Raw genomic sequence first — 19,175 nt, 5'->3', positions numbered from 1 at the left:
AATGGGATAAATGAAAAAAAAAATGAAAGAGATATTTATCCGTCTTCCTTGTTTTCTTTGATATCTTAGATTCTTTTATTTTTGTAAGATTAATTCGTGTTTGTATTAATAATATCAAACGTTTAATAAGATCAAATATAGATTCAATATAGATTTTTAAAAAACTCGAATATTTGTTCAATCTCAGTGTTTCTTAGTTTTATGACTATTAATTTGACGCATGATTAGATATTAACGAGTAGTTAAACACGTGTCAAAGATATGTTAAAATACAAAAAAAAAATTGAAATATTTAGATAAATGGAATATATAAAACATGCAAATACTTGTTATAACAATTATGTCACTTCTATTATTCATTTCGATTTTTTCTAACTTTCGTAATTTTCTCTTTTTTCTCTCTATTTTAAAAATAGTTTAAAATCAATATTAATTTATACAAAACTCATACATGTATTTTTTCTGCCTTATTTTCTTTCTTCTGATTAATTAAAGAGAATACAAGATAAGGACTAAAGCAATTCTTTAATACAAACATTAGAAAAACCATTAGTGATTATGATTTAAGGATAGATTCAATTTTTTATTTAATGTTAAAAATTATCATCTTCTTTTATCCAAAGATTCATATCATCATCATTATACTTTCAACTAACAAATCTAACAAATCAAATTGTATCACGTATAATTATTATTGATATTTGTACACTGAATTCTACAGTATATAGAAGTTTTTCAATCAAACTTAGCTTCATCCATTATTAACCAAATCTTGTGAACAAAAAGATAATAAATATGTACAGAATACGTATAATAAATTCTTATCTATATGATCCATATTACGTACAATCTTATCTAATTATGAAAATTAATGCTCTCTCCCATTATATCCAATAATCAAGTATGATAAGTGAAAGTAGTCCACATCCATGATGTAGAAGTAAGGATCAAAATGCATGCACCAGAGATGCACGAATCAATTAGCGGGGCACGTGGTTTCCGGAACCGCGCGGATTGAAAGTTGAATGCTTCCTTCAGGCCGCGAGCTCAGGGGACGATCGTTTTGCAAGTCGGCGTCGAACTGTTCTGTGAAATTGCTGGCAGATTTGTGGAACGAATGGGCTGTGCCAGTGGTGGTGGTTGGACAGCGTGCATAAATTACGCGAAGCACCCGTACGCTTTGATAATAAATCATGGCCGGTGGTACAGCACCGACAGAGAGAATTCAGTCGGGAGGGGGGACGTCATTGCGTATGGAACAATTTAAGATTCCTGTGTATGTACCGATACATATTTTAACCTTTCACAATCGCACGTCGACGCGTCCGGCCGATGATTTATGAACGTCGTGACGCGATGAAAAATTTTCCCTCGCACGATAGCCGCGTGCTGGCCTTGTAACGAATTTAATTAAAAAAAAAAAAAAATCGTCCGGCACACGCGATTCGTTTCGCATGCACCGCTCGGCTACACGGATTCGAAACTTGATATTTACGAATTCTGAGAGAAAATTGAAGCTACGCGTTCTTTTTTCTCCCCCCCCTTCGTGTTAAAAAGTTATGCCGCGATGAAACGTTATATTGATCATTACGTTATACGTTAAACCATGAATTCACATGAAAATATCGTTTTTTATTGTTTCTGTATATTTTGTATATTCGAATTGTTTATCGCGAAGGTAAAGATAAACGTAATTCAATAATAAAATCGGTTTTTATTTGTAAATGATCATATTCTTTGGTCGATGCAAAGTTTTATATATATTTTTTAAATATAATTAATTCTCGGTTTAAATATAATTAATTTTCATTCATTTGCATAATGAATTTACGTATATTTAAATTCATGGAAATTATTGTTAATTGATATACTCGAAAATCAGAAATATGGATCTATAAATCGACACAAAAAAAAATTGAATTTAACCATCTACTTTTCTCTAATTTACCCCATTGCTCGAAAACAAATATCCACCGCGTTCAAAGTTCTTTCAATTTTCACATGCGCGCGCGTCATTCTCGAAACGGGGGAATATTGAATGAAAACATTCCCTCACCACCCACGTCGATGAAAACGTTCGTGTCAGCCACGGTTGAGCGCAGCACGAACCGAATCAGCTCATAAACCAACCCCAGCTACAAATTAGATCTTTAAACTGACAAATTATCTCTCCATCGGCGCTCGTTCATTCTAACCTGGCCGTTGCACACCCTCCACCGGGATAATGGATGATCTCCGAGCGTTGTCCGCGATAACCTCGTCATTGTTCGATCCTCCACGGTCAGCCTAACCGATCCGAAATCCTCTTCAAGTAGAGAATCTTCAGACGTTACGGATATCCTATCGTAAAAATTCGCCAGATGGAAAAACTTCCCCTAAGCGTGCACCACCACGATTGCAAGCTCGTAAGAAAGGCTGACGAGGAATTCAATCTGGCCCCCGTGTGACTAATGAACGCATAAAACGCCCCTTTCCGTCACGTTTCGCCTCCCCAACTGATGTTTCCGCTCGAGAAAAAGAAGAAGAGGGGAGTCTCGGGAGTTAAGGTGGTCGCGAAGGGTAAAGAGTGTCGACCGGGTAAATCTTCGAGTTTAATTCGTTTCTTGGAACGGGGTTGTAATGTCAGGATTCAAGTCTTCATTTCTCTGTGAAATTTTCTCGAGCTTCTTTCTCTCATTCTCCCTCCCCCTGCTCTTATTTGTTCTCCGGTTTAATTTAATCTCCTATTTTTCTCGAGTGACAGCATCGTTTCGTATTTTTTTTTTTAAATAATTCTAAGGAAGTTAGCGTGGATTAAACCTGTTGTTGAAATTTAGAGAGTCGTAATGCCTTTGAAATTGTTGCGTGGAGTGATAAGAAGTTCGAAACGATGAGGGGAGATTATGAAATAATTGCGGTGGATCGCAAAATTTATGAAAATACTATTGCAATCATCAATATGTATCATAATATATCGAGATTATAGTATACAGAAATTTCTTTTTTAAGTTTGAGAAGTGAACCATTAGTTTTATTCTTGAAAATATAAACAAGTGCAGTATAAATTTTTTTAAAAAATATGAAATATAAATCAAATTTTACTATAATCTTGTTGTACAAAATATTTTCACAAGGAATTTGCATTCAAACTTTTAAAAGATTACTAAAACTTTAAGAGTTTCATCCCCTTAAAGAGATTTTTCTGTCGAAAAAGAAACACTCTTAAAAGAAAAATTACCTTATATAACTCATTATGTTCAACATATATGTAAATCTTGATTAAAATTAAAATTTTCAAATTAGATGAATTTTTATATAAATAGCATTCAAACAACTTGGTCATACATTATCTCAAAGTAAAGATACTTTATTCATAGATTGAGAAAAATAAAGATAATACTTGATGAAATAATTTTAATTAATTTTTTCACGAATTATACTTATGGAATATTTGTATCGTACACATCTTAAATGAAAGATGGCCGATGGTTACTTGATGAACATTTATGTGCCGATTACCGGATCTATAAAATGAATGGCCACCGGTATAAACTTCGACACGGCCAGAATTAATGCGAAAGTCGTGCGTAGAAATTGCAAAGGGATAGTTCTTTCGAAATGCCTGGATAAAAAGGCCAAGCAAAGAAGTCGCAAAGTTTCGAAGCTACCTTTTATGTGAGTTACCTAGGAAGAAATGCAATTTAAAGGTCATTCGAAAAGACCGATTTCCGTGTTCCTTTGATGTACTTTCGAAACTCGTTATTTCACGATTCGTCGAGCAAACTTTGTACAAGTTATATATTTATGTATTATTCATTTAACGTATATTTTTCTTCTCTTTCTCTTTTTTTTTTGCGCTGAAATTTTTCATATTTCATTTTTTAAAAAATATTTCTATTAAATAAAATTCCTATAAGTTGATTTCCAAGAATTTCAAAAGATTTCGTAAAATCACTTTCCTCTATTTTGATAAAAAATTATATTTTATCGTAAACATGCACAAGAAAACAGATGGAAAAAAGAATAACAGATTCTTTTTCATATTATAACCCACAAGAAATTTAATTAAATATATCTTAGAAATATCTACGTATTTTTATTAAAGAACAATACAACAAGTAGATCAATCAACTCCTTCCATATTTATATGATAATATTTCCACACGTTTATTTTACCATTTTTCCTTTATCACAATCTGTATGAGAATACAAATACAATTGCTCCAAAAAAGTATCGGCATATATCCTTTAAACGATCACTTTTTTCGAAATTGGATTTAATGACTCAAATCTTTTTGAGAAGTCAAAGAGCTTGAAAAAGTTATCGCGCTTTAAAGAATGCGCCAATACTTTTTAAAGCCACTGTGGATATCACGTCGTTCGATAGCATGATAGCCAGCGCTCGAAAAATTACGAAACGCATCGGTGAATACGTAATAAAAGAGGCAAAGTCTGACAAGAGCATGGGCAGACCCGGTGGTGAGAGAACACTCTCACAATGGTTACCGGGGAATCGTTTCTGCCTCTTTTGTATATTAGCTGCAATTCTACGTTCTCGCGAGATCAAACGGGTTAACCTTGCCACGAGCAACGCGTAATCTAACTTCAAAGCGGGCGGAAGTATGCGTTTCGCTGCCGGCATTAGTTCCTCTGCGTGCGCTGCGTGGTATTGAAACGAGCAACTAAATATATACACGCGTATGTACACGTAGGGCAGGCGAGTATCGTATAGGAAATGAAGGGATGGCGTAGAGAAGAATCCACGAATTCGTTTTCCATCCACGATAAAGGGAGACTTCGACAAGAAGCTCGTCCGTCTATGCCGTTTTCAACTTCTCGACAAAGTTCTTCCCGATCTGATTATGAAAGTTTGCGCGGAAAAAAATTTCTGGAAGAAAAAAATCGTGCACGAATATTTGTCCACGCTTGTCCTAAAAGTTCTTAATAATTAAAGATACGAACTTTCTCATTTGCATCCGTTTCAATGCTACCGAAAGTTGCACCATTCTCTCAGGGATACGTGTTTGTGCTTGGTGAAATTCGATTGTGCGATTAAGTTGTTGTGTATGTATGTGGAGAATGTTTGGAACATATTAATACTGTCCCCATTGAATGTTGTTTTGTTATTGATTAAACAAGTAACTCTTAATCATAAAGCCTTGTTTAGATTAATCGAATTATTTAACTCGAGCAGCTATTATTATAGTAAGTTAAATTATTTGTGTTAAACAAGCTGAAATCGTTTTATCAATATTTTATTATTTTTCATTATTTGAATTTAAACATTTGTTTTAAGCTTCAAGAGAAATTTTTTCAAATTTTTGTTGATTGATTATAATAATTATGTATTAATATAAATATTTTTTTCTGATATTATTTTAGATACACTATTATATTTTTATAAATAAAATATTTATATTCAAACAATTCAAAAATCAATCGTACAATTTATTTTGATTTATTAAAAATGTATTTTTAATTAAAATTGATGTAAAAAAAATTTGTGCATTGAATGAAAAATATATAGATTTTTATAAATTTTGAAAAATTGATTGCAATATTTCGTAATTAAATTTTCAAAATGATTGTAAAAATTTACAATCGTAACAAAAAAGATCTTAAGGGAACTATGATTTGTAATTCCTATATACTGAAATTCGTATTTTTGAATAATATTTCCGTATTTTTCCACTCATAATGTCTTTTTTTTCCAGCGATAGTACATGATCTATAGAACGGTGGAGTTTTCTGGTGGACTCGATTTCAAACAATTGCGCCAAAGGGCGAAAGTTTAGAAGGTCTGGATACAAATCATGCGGAACGTTATCATTTGCCTTCCCTGAATGTTAGCGTTGTTCCCTTTATTAAAGGACGCCATTCGTTTTAGCGTTGTTGGCGCAAGTAGCGGCCACAGCCCGCGATTCTGGTGATTTATTATCTGGAAAAGCGGATTCGGTTTTGCACTGGACAGAAGGCACGTTCGTTAACACACAACCCATTAAGTAAGTAACACTGGCCCGCTATAACGCATGATTCTTTATTGCCTTGTGTTCGAACGTATTCCCTTCTGCAATATTAACGATATTTTTCCATGTGTACAGCCTTATATGTAAAGACGTTTTCAGAAGTTCGGTTTAAATTTTATTAATAAACGTGCGAATGTATTCATATCAATTTTTCTTTGAAATTTACTTTATTTGTTTCATCAAATATATAGATATATTCAATCTATCTATCGTAGATCTAAAGAAAGAGTACTTTTTATTCCTTAATTAATTTTTCATATATTTAATTTCTACAATTTTCAAAAAATTAAATAAACTTTGATTCTTCATCGAATATAGAATCTTTTGTTAATTACTTTAACAATTTATCCTTAACTGAAAACTTTTTGATTAACTTTTGTGTAATAACTTCTTTATCAATCTAATATAAATTCTTAAAAAATTACTTCTGATCTTTAATGATATCAATGATACAATTATAATAGCCAAACCAGATAAGCCAAACATAGGCAATATAAAAATTTATATCTCTTTTTTGTACAAATTAATTAAAAAACGATAAATTTTCCAAAACCATCCAATCTATCTCTTTCCCCCTCCCTTTTTTTTTTACGAACAAAAAGCATCTATTGAAATCCACTCCTAGAATTCCAATCTGCAGATGTATCCCCGTACGTAGTACGACCAAAAAACAAATTTCTCGGATTCATTGGTTACCTTAGCTCGGAAGAATGTAATTAACCGGGATCGATATGTCACGACGTCAGAATCGCGTCCTAACATCTGTGCACGTGGTTTTCTTCAGGAGGGGAGGAGGGCGTTTCTTCTTCGGTCAGGGTGATTAATTATGCAGGTGCATCGTGGCCAGCAAGTAGTGCTGGTAAATGAAAAATCCACTCGAACCGGACATGTGCCCCTTCCCCCTCTTGGAGGTAAGCAAGACCGAGTCGATTGGCAATCGAATTAATAGCCTTGGCCGGCTTGTGTGATCCAGTAGTAGACACGCACATACACACACGTGTTATGAATCTAGCTAGGAATTTTGTGACTGTGTGCGCGCGCTATTAAACGCGTGGGATCGGTCTTAAAAGAAAGAGCAAAAAGTCGAGAGAAGAGAAATGAAAACTCGAGGTTTCCGCCTTCCTCTGGAATAGAAAGTAGCGTAAACGAGATAAAAAAGGGATGAGAGGGAGGTCGTGCCAAGACTTGTGATACAATTCAAGGATAGAATTCTCCTTCTATCTCTTTCTGGCTCCCTGGAAATGTTATTTTGCAAGCTTAATAATTATACTTGTACTCCCTGTTGGATACCTATATAATGAAATATTTAGAAAATTGTATACGGTGAATCAGGTAAATGGATTTTATATATTGAGCTTGGTTGAAGAAAAAAATTAAATGGAATGAAGAAATGTAACTTTTAAGATACTATCTTTTGATACATCAAGGTATACTATTTTCTGTAAAAGTATATTACCTATGATGCTGTTAAACCTTACAGATTTATCCTCTTCTTTTTTCTTAATTTTATTTTATAATCTTATTTTACCAAAGTAATATACCAAAATCATTATCCTTCATATTATATAAGCAAATAATATTCTATTCACAAATATTAAACTATTTATTATTTTTACTTGCTCTGTATCATTATTATAAATCAATTTTTAAAATTTTTCAATTAATAATCCTATCGTTTAAATATATTCATTCAGGAAAAATTATATAATACATCTTATCTTTTTCATGAAAGATTTCTTCTTTGATTCACGTGCTTCAAACGACATCAGAAGATTTAAAAGGTTTATCGCGGAAACCTTTATAATTAACCTCTCGATCAAGTATCGCGGTAACAATGTCCGAACCGGCGCGGACCGATAAATATGGATTATCAACGGACGAACAGTCTCCATAACCGGTTGGTCGATTCTCTGGCTCGGTCCTTCAATTTCAGCCACTGAGGAAAATTCTCCCGGGAGAAATATCGGTGGCCTGGTAATTTCACGGAGATCTCGCGGCAAACCGGCGCAAAGTTTAAGAGGCTCGAGTTGATTCGCTCGAGTTAACGGAGTTTCTCGTTCTTCTTTCGATGAATGCGGCCCGTTTACAACCGTCCAAATTGTTCACTTCGAGTGGCCGAATGAGAAAAGCCTGGTTTTTAACGGTAACGGGAGCGGCCCGCCGATTTTTCGAGCTTCGCCGAGTGCCAACTTTCCGCGCTGCTGAGAACCGAGTTGAATTGTGTTAAAGTGGAGGAATTTTCTTCAATAAGTTATCGATGGATACCGTGGAACTCCGTTGGGAAATTGGGAGACAAATAATTGTATTATATAATATACCAGGAGTTTATTTTCTGACTTTTTCTTTCACTCGATAGTCGTGCTCGTGTTAACGTTAATTTGGGATTCTAACAGTTAATAACACGAGAAATCTTCTCTCTCATTAAACAGAATTATAAGAAGAATTATCCCCATCAAATTCAAGAAGAGAATACAAATCATCCCTTCCCTATCTAAAATTATATAAAAAAAGGAGAAAGAGGAATCGAAGACAAATAGTTTACAATATCCTGTCGTTTAAATCTCTACGAAGACACGGTTCGATAAAGGAAAAACAGACGGAATAAAGGGAGGAACAACTCGTGCAATACAACTCCAATACTCGATATTTCAGCATGACCAGGCGTGCCGCCGTTGAAATTAGATAGCACCAGGTCCGTTACCTCGTATCAATGTAGCGCACGCCCTGCCAGAATCGAACGGGATATTAGTTTGCAATCAGTTCGAAACATCGTTCCGTTGTCTGGTATCCTGTATCCACCTTGGCCGAAGTTTCTCGAATCAGACGTATAGGACGGGAGAGCGGACAAGTGGGTTGGGGGAGGGGGATTCTCGAGAGACCTTGTTAGGAGCAAGTTTAAATGCTTTCAAGGTGTCGGTGCTGACCTAGTTCGCACGTGGGACGGCATTGGTCTCGCCGAGGTTGTATAGCGCATCGGTTTCCATCTTCCAAGATGTTCCCGTGTTAGTTATAACACGACTGAAGGGAGGATGGTTGGACGACGTTCGAGGCGCCGTCGCTCTGTTTTTGTTCGGAAGTCGAAATTCATCGAGCGACAGGGGGCATTAATCCGAGAGTCGAATCAGGTTAACAGTGATAACCTGACACGGAGATTCGATTCTACGTGTAATTCGCCGTTTCGTCGGTATACCCTAATGAGAAAAGTTTTGAGATTTCGTCTGTAACAGAGATAGAAACTGTTAGAAAATATGGACGACGGTGTATGGAAGATCGGTTGGATATAAAGTAATTGGATAAAATATGGGATGTCAGAATTTATGATTTGTGACTTATTAATAACAATTAAAAAAGGAAATAAGTTTCTTTATATTTTTTTCTTCTGCAAACACAGAATCGAGGAGAAAGATTATTATCGTTCGTTCTTATGTTTTTTGTTTTCTTCCTGGAGGAAAAGATTGTGTTATATAACCACAAATATTTGAAAAAATAAAATTAATTATCATATACTCGTATTTCCTATAAAAAGGATTATCCTCGAATCTACTAAAAGCTACATAAATTAACGATATTATCTCGTGTTATTATTTTACTGTTCATAAATTTCACATCGTATATTCACCGGTTTTCGCAGAGTCATCTTTATATCATAAATAATGCGACACGTTTCGAGCAAACACAATGAATCGTCGCGGAATTAAATTCCAAACACGAAGTTCGCGATTCACCGGTGTACATCTCTCTATCGCTAAATACTTGGCGGGATAGTTAGAAGAGAAACGCGGCCTCGAAGCACGCGAACGGTTTGTAATTATTAATTAAAATTCCACGTGATAATCGTTCCAATTGAGAAATTTTCGCAGTTTAATATTTCTTCATTGTTTCAAGAAGTATGAGAAACTTTAATGCAGATTGATCCCGTTTGTTAATGGAAAATATGAAAAATGTTTATCATTTTTATGAATTTGATTTTGATTTTAACAGGTAATGAAATGGCAAATTAATTTAAAATATTTGTAACAGAATATTCTCAAAATATTGTCAAATAATTATTGCAAATAAAATATAAATTTTCAAATTATAACACATACTCTTTCACATATAAATGGACAGATTGCAATAATAATTTATCTTCCTCTAGACCATGAAATTGATTTCCTACAACAAATTTTAATTTATAGAAAACTAATTAACAAGTGATTACATGTCATGGAAAGTTTCTGATATTCATTTGTGATACTCGTTCCTAATGGTCATTATAAAATCAGTAACATCGGTCAATGATTCATCCCGTTTCTACCATCTACAAACTAATTACACTCACTGTTAATTAAGAATTCATATTTAGATTTGTAACATTTAATTAATTTATGATATATAATTATTTGATTTTAATTTAATATTTTTTGAGAAGAAATCATTGAGATAAAAAGAATAAAAGATACGATATATTTACATTTTGTTTTATTTTAATCTATTAAAAAGATATTTTTATTTGTCTCATAATGTAAAAATGAATATTGATATGATAACGTTAAAAAACCAATCTTGAAAATGTAAGGTTAAGAAATAGTATAAAGATAACTTATCTAAAAATAACTTGTATCCATGTTTAACAGATTGATAAATAGCTAATATATCGAATATAAAAAGAATTTTCGTTAAAATATATTTATCATTGATACATACCTATTACAACATACCTTATTACTCAAATACCGACGTTTTTTCTATTGGTACACCTCTAATACAAACATATAAATTCCTCGAACGCGAAACAACGATGTTTCATGGCGGAAGGAATTGGCTCTAATTAAGAGTAGACGGCAGTAGCTTGATATGTTTACGCAAGGGCTGCTTTTTAAACACGACCCGCTTAAGGGACTCTTTTGCCCGGTGAGCGCTGTTTAAACGATAACTCGATTAAAAGAGCCGGTCTGAACCGAACAACGGCATTTAATTAACAAAAGTGCTCACCGTGAGCCGCGCCGCCACCCCAATTCACCGGCCACCCCCTTGGGAGTGGGAGTTTTCTCTTCGAATTCTCCTATAGAGTTTTATCCCTATTCCCCACCCACCTGCCTTATTTTTACCTTTTTTCTTTCTCATTTTCACCGACCACCGGAGAATAATTGTGAGAATATAGTACCTACGAGTAGTCCCTCTAGATTTGCCTTCTACCAATTTTCTTTCTTTTTTTTCTTTTTTCTTTTTTTGTCTTTTATTATTTCCATTCTGTTTTCCATACCCCGACATATTTTTCTATGGCTAATCTCGAACGTTCGTTGCTCTTGGAACGGCGCTCGTTGAATATCTATATTATTACAGTCTTCGATCGTTAATCCGTGATAATTAAAATTTTGTTTGTTCGTGAGAAATGAAGATTTTAATTTTGAGGCTGGAATGTTAAAAAAAAAAAAAGTGTTATTTGTTAATGAAATTTATATACTGTCATATCATCAATTATTGATTTCATGTGAAATGTCATCGATTCAAATTATTTGTATTAGTTTAAGATAACGATTGTTTGTCTTTAAGAGATAGTGAAATTGATAAATAACTGGAAGACGTTAAATATATTTTCTCTAGATTATATAATAGATAAGTTTTTCCACGTGTAATTTTTAGATAATGCCTCGAAAATCAATATTTGTTTATGATCATTTATATAATCCCAATTACAAAATATGAATGACATTGAATGACTAAGCAATTTTTTGTTATATTTATACATTGTGTATAATAATAATGGTAAACTATTAATATTAATAATGGTAAAATTATTATTAATATTATTACATAGATATTTAATATCCAAATTTAATTAAATATAATTTATACATGTATTGATCATGATTTTAAACAATTTCAATTGTTTTAATTATAAGATTGCAAATCATCCAATATTCTTGTATTTCTTGTATTTTGCATTCTTATTTTATTTTAGCGACCAGAATATTTTTAATTAAATTCATGGATTTAATTTCTCCTTGTCTCTTTGAAAATTATTGTTGAATTTGTTAATTAAAATTTTGCTAGCACGGAATGTATATCGAACATTGATTCCTTTTTTAAATAAAAGTCGGTTGTACATCAAATCCGATGAATTTGCCAGGTGGAGAACTTGCAACAAAAAAAAAATAATAAATAAATAAAAAAATGTCAGAACCTTCTCTCTTTCTGCCTGACTACCTGTAAATTGTTCCAAAATTAAACTTTCCTCTTTCAATGTTCACGCTTCTGCAGGTTGAAATTTTTAAGCGACACGTGAAAGGTCAATTTTTACGATACACATGTGTGGATCAGAAATGCTGGAGACGCTGACGAATTGGTAATGTACAAGTACACGACAACCTTGCATTTAATCATGTTGACGAATAATTTGGAAACAATCACTGCAGAAGAGCAGTCACTCTTTTAGCTGCTTTATTTGGAGCTCGACAATTTATGAAAAAATTAAATCTTCATTGGTATTCTTTGCTTTAAAAGTTTAATTTAGAAAGAATAATTTAGAAAATTCACAAGTAAATTTCAAAACAAGTTTTAATTCTTGAGTTTTTAATATTTCTAATTTTTGATAAATATATCTTTATATTTAATAAGATATTACACTCTAAAGATTCTTTTTGTAATAATTAAAATAAACAAATTTGATATGAAAGAATATATTTTCCTTTATGATTTAAATTATAAATATAAAAAAAAATAATAAATGTTAATTGGTTTCAAAGTGATAATAATTTGACATAAAATAATCCTGTAATTGAATGAGAATATATAAAAATCAAATCAATTCGTATTTTAAAATAAAATCGTATATTATATTAGTTAATTTTGCTGATAATTCTTTATAAAAAAGAATCTTCATTAATCTGTTCATGTTTAAATTAATATCAATATATCCAAAATCAGATAAACAATAATAAATTATATTCTTTTATATTTATAATTTAACTTATAATTTGGATCTCAATTTCTTCTTTTTCACATTTGAATCGTGAATTTTCCTTCAGTTTTATGCAAAATTCATACTTCATAAATGTATCTTCGTGCACCATTATTACCAACATTAATGAAAAGGCTTACGTTATATAAGAACGCGACATTCCTTGGGAAAAATCTGTAATAAGAACGCATTATGAATCCAGTCTTGAAAACAGTGCAGACAAGGAGGACAGGATGACGGGGGCAACAATGAGAAGAGCCGGGATGAAATCAAGAAACGCAGTTGCACGTCGATTTGTTTGCTCTTCCTCTAACCGCCCACCGGATCTGAACCACCCCTCTGTCGTTCCCCGCACCGATCCGCTCGATTCCATTCGACCTTTTCTCTTTGCTACTTCAAGTGGAATCCGACTGACGTAAGAATCCTACTTAAACCTTCGTTCTCGCCTTCCTCTACGACTTTTCCCCCCTTTTCCTCCACCTACCCAGTTTCTTCCTCGTCTGTGTACCCAGCTTTCCACTGTTGGCGCCTCACCCTCCCCATCTGTATCGAACTTTCTTCGCCACCCTCTCTCCGTTCGATTTGGAATCTTGACAGGAAATGGTGACTTATAAAACTTACGCTTCGACAATTTTTACCAAGATTTTTTTTTTTTTTTTACGATTCATGCGGTTCGTTAGAGCAGCACTCTGTCCATACTGATTTTAGTTGTCATCGGATCGATGGAAATTTCCCTTATAATCCATCCTCGAATCTGATCTCATAATTGCAAGATCTCTTCCGTGTTATCTACAACATACAATAAAATTCACGCGTTAGAATTAGAAATAATCTTCGATTTTACTACTTTACTACTTTTCCGCGAGTCGTTCTCAAGAGCCTTTCGCAAACAATGCAGCAATGCAGAACACGGAAGCGCTTTGAAAAGCGTAGCACAGAATCCATAGATCTTAAATCTTGGCGAACGTAAAAGAGGGATGGATATCGCGGAAGGAAACGAGCGTGGCACGCGTTACACTCTCATACGGAATTCCGTACACACACGGTTCTCAGAAAATTACAGACGAGACGTGTCCTTAAACCCTATCCTCCCGCCCGGATAGAATTTCACTTGGCGAAGCTTTGCAAATATTCGTTCAACGTCGAATCGCGATGTGCAAGTGACAGAAATGGGGTGGAAGAATAAGGGATGGGAAATATAGAAAAAGTACACGAACGCGGAATCTAACCAACGTGGTTAGGTTCCACGCACCTCGTGATTTCGCAATCTTTCCAGCTTTCCTTTTTTTTTTATGTCCGACCAGTCATCCCCTGGTGACAAACTTGGGCCGTGGTCGAAAAATCTCGTCGAATGAGAAATGTAAAAGGCTCGTTTCCCTCGAGAGAGACCCATTTTCGTTTGATGAAAAAAAAAAAGAGAAAAAGAAGATAGAAAAGAAAAAAAGAAAAAGAAGGAAGGGATAGGGGAATCGAGACGAATAGGGGTGGAAGAGGAGCAAGAGGAGGAAAGATAAAAGGGGAGAGGAAGAAGGCAAGGTCGGGTTACACGGGAGATTAATTCCAGCGTGAATCAGCCTCGCTTTCCAACGATTACATAATTAATCGCGTTATAATTAAGGTGTTCAGAATCCCGTGGCTATTAATTAAATGTCCCCCATCAAAATGATCGCTGGTAGAACCGTCTGTCCCCGAATTACATCCCGTGCACCACGTTCAATCCAAAAGAGGCTTTGTGGTCGACCAATGTGGAATGATTTATCTGTGTATGTGATTTAAATTTTTTCACAGAGAATATTATGATCACTGCAAATCTTCTGTATATTTTTTATTCCATTGAAAATATGCTTTCTTATCCAATTAAATATCGATCGAAATATCTTTGAAGGTATAAATATCTTTGACACAAATATAGAGTCAAATATCGTCCATCAAAAATTTGTTCTTTTCTAAGGACACGGCTTTTTCTTAAAAGAGAGAGAGAGGGAGAGGGAGAAAGAGAGAAGGAAGAAACGAAAAGAATTAATAAAATAAAAAGAAGAGAACGAAAAAGGGACGCGAATCAAAAATAAATGTTTACATTGTTAATTACTTCGGCAGTAGTTCAAACGCGGGGAACAATTATTCTCCTACCGATTGAAATTCTGTGGTCTTAGCCGAAAGGTAATTAACTTTTAATTGAGAAAGTTCAGAGAGTTCTCCTCCTCGTCACAGCTTGGATCCTTGCTTCTTGTCCGCTTTCTCTTCCGCCCTTTTTCCTTCTTCTTGCCGTCCGCGAGGCTTTTCTCTCCGCCACTCAACTTGTCTAAACTTGTCTGATTCGTGACGTTCGAGAGTGATGAAAGGGCAGTGGAGGAACGGGTGCACGTTTATCAAGAGTGCATTTAACTGCTCTTTTTTTTTCCCCCCCCTTCTTTCTTCTTTCCTTTTTCTTTTCCGTCATGATATTCCACTACTGGCAATCCAGCTTTCCTCCCTTCGGCATTGCCCCGCGGCATATATTATTCAGTCCGGTTCTTGGTTCTCAGCTGAAACAACCGAGTCCCGGTCTCGTCCAAACCCTTGGAAACGAAGGCTTAATTTATTTAAAACTCGAGATTCTTCTCCACCGAAAGCAGAACTTTCATGGGGAGCCAAGTTTATTTCCCCGAGGACGCATAGCTGTGTACCGCGTGGCTTATAACGCTATAGAATTTGATAAAGTGCACGCCAAGAGAGGCTGCAACCGGTGTATTACCGACTGTGTATACACCGGTTGATTTAAAATCACTTGCCTTCACTATGGATCTAATGGTAATGTAGAGCCTAGGGGAAACTAGCGAGCGGCGAGGTTGATTTTTCTTGGGATACGGGATGGAAACTTTGGAAACGTTTCAACCGTTAAGTTGTGTTGCAGTTGCTCTTAACGTTTCCTTCTATCTTTGTGGATTTTAATATCGGAAAGTTGTTCGTGTTAACTTAAGAGTTAGTAAAATTTTTTATTCGAAACTTCTTCTACAACTTGTCCGAAGTTTGAAGTTTATTAGATTGTTGCAAGTGAAATGGCTGCTGATTTCTTAATGAAAACTTGGAATCTCCCAAGTTTCGATTAAAATAATATTGATCAAGGATGATTATTTAGATAACCGTTGCTGATAATTTTTCACTTTTATTTTTTTTCATATTTCTATCCTCGAATTCAAATGTTTCACGAGCAATACTCGTTCCTCTTAATAAACGTTTAATAAAATTAATAACAAACAATATAATTATCAATAAAAATTGAAAAGTAAATACGGATCTGCTTCGTTGTTCAATAAATCCTTCAAAAAAAATTTCACATCGAATCCAACAATACGTGGAGACAAATTATATAGAATCTATTTGCAGTTAGAGACGAGATTCTGTTAAACCGACTGAAAATTGCGGAATCGGAGTCGCGTGATACTATAAAGGAAACGATCCATTTGCCCAGCACTAGCTCGCTGAATATGCCGTCAAATTGAAATGGACGTCCAGTTGGAAACGCACACGGGCCACTCCTAGCGCAGATATCCACGTTCATCTTCTACGATGGAGATTCACCGGGCGCATTACCATCTTCTTCGGCCAATCTGCGCCGTATTCTCCCGGAACGGTGCAATTTACAATTTCCATGGATAAACAGGACGACTCGAATCACGATACCTCCACGATCGTCCCGTTTGATGCTCCCTTGATAACAAGCAATCAGGTTTAGGAGCTAATTTAATCCCGTCAAGATTAATAGGACGACGGTGTATCGAGTAATTTCTCTCAATATTGTGCAATTTGTTTCACAATTTTTGTTTCACAAGATCGATTTGGAATATACAGGATTCCCTTGTGTGGAAACGTGATTGTAATTAGATTCGATAATTAGAGATTATACGAGCAATTCTGTCGATTCTGTACACTCTGTAGACTTTCTATAGAAATCTGTAACAAATAATTCGATTCGAGGAACACGAATTGTTATATAAATTACGAAATCTTCTTCCCAGATTCTATTTGTCATCGAGAAAAGGAGAATTCACGAATCGATGAATTGAAATAATCAATAGTGGATTTGCATACAACATCAGGATACCTATATCAATTCACGTGAAAGGATTCTTGATTACACGTTCGCCGACTATTCAGCGAAGAGGATGAAATCACCAAACTTTCCAATCAGTCAGATGAATCCCAACCGCTAATCATTATCGCGTTGTTTCACCTTGAAAAGAAAGAAATAGAATATGAATATAGGGAAAGGAAAGAACACAAGTGAAAATGATCGAATATTCGAATTTATTCGACGAATAACGATAAGATAAGAACGAAAGAAGGATAGAAGTGAATTTTGGATATTCTCCTTATCTTATCTACTCGCTAATAATTTTCATTAAATCGAAAGAATTTATCCAGATAATGAGAAAACCGGTTTAATAGCTTCGAGTCGAATTTAAAATTAAAACGGGTACGTACATTCCCGTTTCTAAATAGCAGCATTATCGGCGACCTGTTGAAAATTACGGGGCCAGCCGGCGCCCCGTTATCAACGCGCCGACACCCGTGACCTCCCTGAAAATTCGACACGTGTTACAGCAACGTGGCGCGCCGGTTTACGCAGACAGCGCTATAAATTTACCCTCACCTTCCGCCGACTATAAAGCACCCTTTGCAAGTCGGCGAAGCGAGATCGCGAGATTTTTAACCCAACCCTCGTATCTTCCCTCCCTTCTATCCTCCCTACGTGATTTATTCCAACTTATTTCCAAGACGCAAACGTTTCTGCCCTGTGTAGCACGAACAATTGCGATTCCACGTAGGCAACTGTGACCGGTGACTTGGATTGTCCAGAATGTTCTATTCAAATATATATATATATATGAATATCTAGAGAAATATTCGTGGGTATTTTTGAAATTTATCTTTATGCACGAATGATTGGAAATGGATTTTTTAGAGAATTAAAATAAAAATAATTTGTAAACTGACAGTTTTTAAGAAAAGTGATTCATATTTAAAAAAACTATCATTCTATTTAAAAAAAAGACAAAGATATCATCTATTCTTTTTTAAATAAACTGTATCTTCAAATAATTGTAGTATCATCAATAATTTAGATACTTGGATGAGTCGATTTAAATGAAACATCTTATATAAATACACAGTGGAGTCTTATAATTCCTGAACAAATTCAAGGCGAAGGTTTTGAAGAGAAGAAGGCAAATATGGTACGGGATGAAAAAGATAAATAAAATTTCGCGTTTCTTCCTTCTTCCTTTTCGCGGGGTGATGCGAACGAGAAGAGGCAAACACAAAAGCAAAGGAATGAAACGGAATAAAAATAGATGTGGAAAAGCCGCGAAAATAAATGGGGTGCGGTTTCTGCGGCTGGCGAACAAGTTCAGGGAATTTTCATTAAAATACTACCGTAACGAGAAGGTGCATAAATAGGCCTTGAGAAAGCGTAGACAGACCCTCTGCATCTTCCACGGAGGAACATTCATCCTAAATCCCGACGACTCGTAAATATTTGCCGTTACATTAGCGTAGGCAAAGATAAATCCCATATCAACTGTAATTATACCTATTTGTCGGCGCGATCCGAGAGTGAACTCGAGCGGAAAAATGGCGGGAAACCCAGGCTCCATCTCGTTGAAGTGGTAAGCAAATTAATCTTTGTTCGACCACTTTGAATTTCCTTATTGGAGAACATATTTAAGGTTCTACTTAGTTGTCAAATTTCTTGCTAAAATTTTGTTTTAATTATTCTTTCTTCGATCTATGACGAATATTTATAAACTAAAATTACGTTCCATCTTTTAGATAATTTTTAAAATCGCCTGATAAAAAAAAATGTGTTTGTCAAATGATGTTGAAGTATTTTTCTGTTCGAATATAAATTGTTAAAGCGTTTAAAAAATCTGTTAATCCTTAACAATTCCACTCGATATCGTTTATTTATAGTTCGAAAAATAGCGTGTACTTTATAAAACTTTTGTGACAAATAGATACAGATTTTTATTCTAACATTATATCCGAGTTTTATACGTACAACGAAAGATTTAGAGTGACAGCCATGCATAAACGTCACGAAGAAACTTTGAATAAATTCAGTTCAGTTTATCTAATCTGACGTGTGTTGATGAGTTATAGCTACCTATATCGTGTGTGTTAGTTTTAGAAATAGTGTTATCAGAAATTTTTAAACCTATTATCGTACGGACAGATGACACGTTAGA

The 19,175-nt window shown here is 34.6% G+C and overlaps 1 protein-coding gene and 1 long non-coding RNA gene across 2 annotated transcripts in view; one reads left to right on the top strand and one right to left on the bottom strand.

The window, feature by feature from the left end:
• Window positions 1–12,948: 12,948 nt before the first annotated feature.
• LOC724783 overlaps window positions 12,949–19,175 on the bottom strand; it is a 50,591-nt gene continuing 44,364 nt past the window's right edge. Inside the window, exon 5 of the mRNA XM_016912883.2 lies at window positions 12,949–13,737. Within this exon, the coding sequence (XP_016768372.2) occupies window positions 13,709–13,737 (29 nt within the window). The 3' untranslated portion in view covers window positions 12,949–13,708. The remainder of the gene's footprint in view (window positions 13,738–19,175) is intronic.
• LOC113218843 lies at window positions 17,581–19,064 on the top strand. The gene is made up of 2 exons (XR_003304852.1): window positions 17,581–18,596; window positions 18,760–19,064. It is a non-coding gene; the product is annotated as an uncharacterized LOC113218843 (long non-coding RNA).

The sequence above is a fragment of the Apis mellifera genome, linkage group LG6 (assembly GCF_003254395.2).
Source record: "Apis mellifera strain DH4 linkage group LG6, Amel_HAv3.1, whole genome shotgun sequence".
Taxonomy (NCBI): Eukaryota; Metazoa; Arthropoda; class Insecta; order Hymenoptera; family Apidae; genus Apis; species Apis mellifera.
Note: the sequence above shows the minus strand (reverse complement) of the source record. Positions and strands in the feature narration are given on the sequence as shown.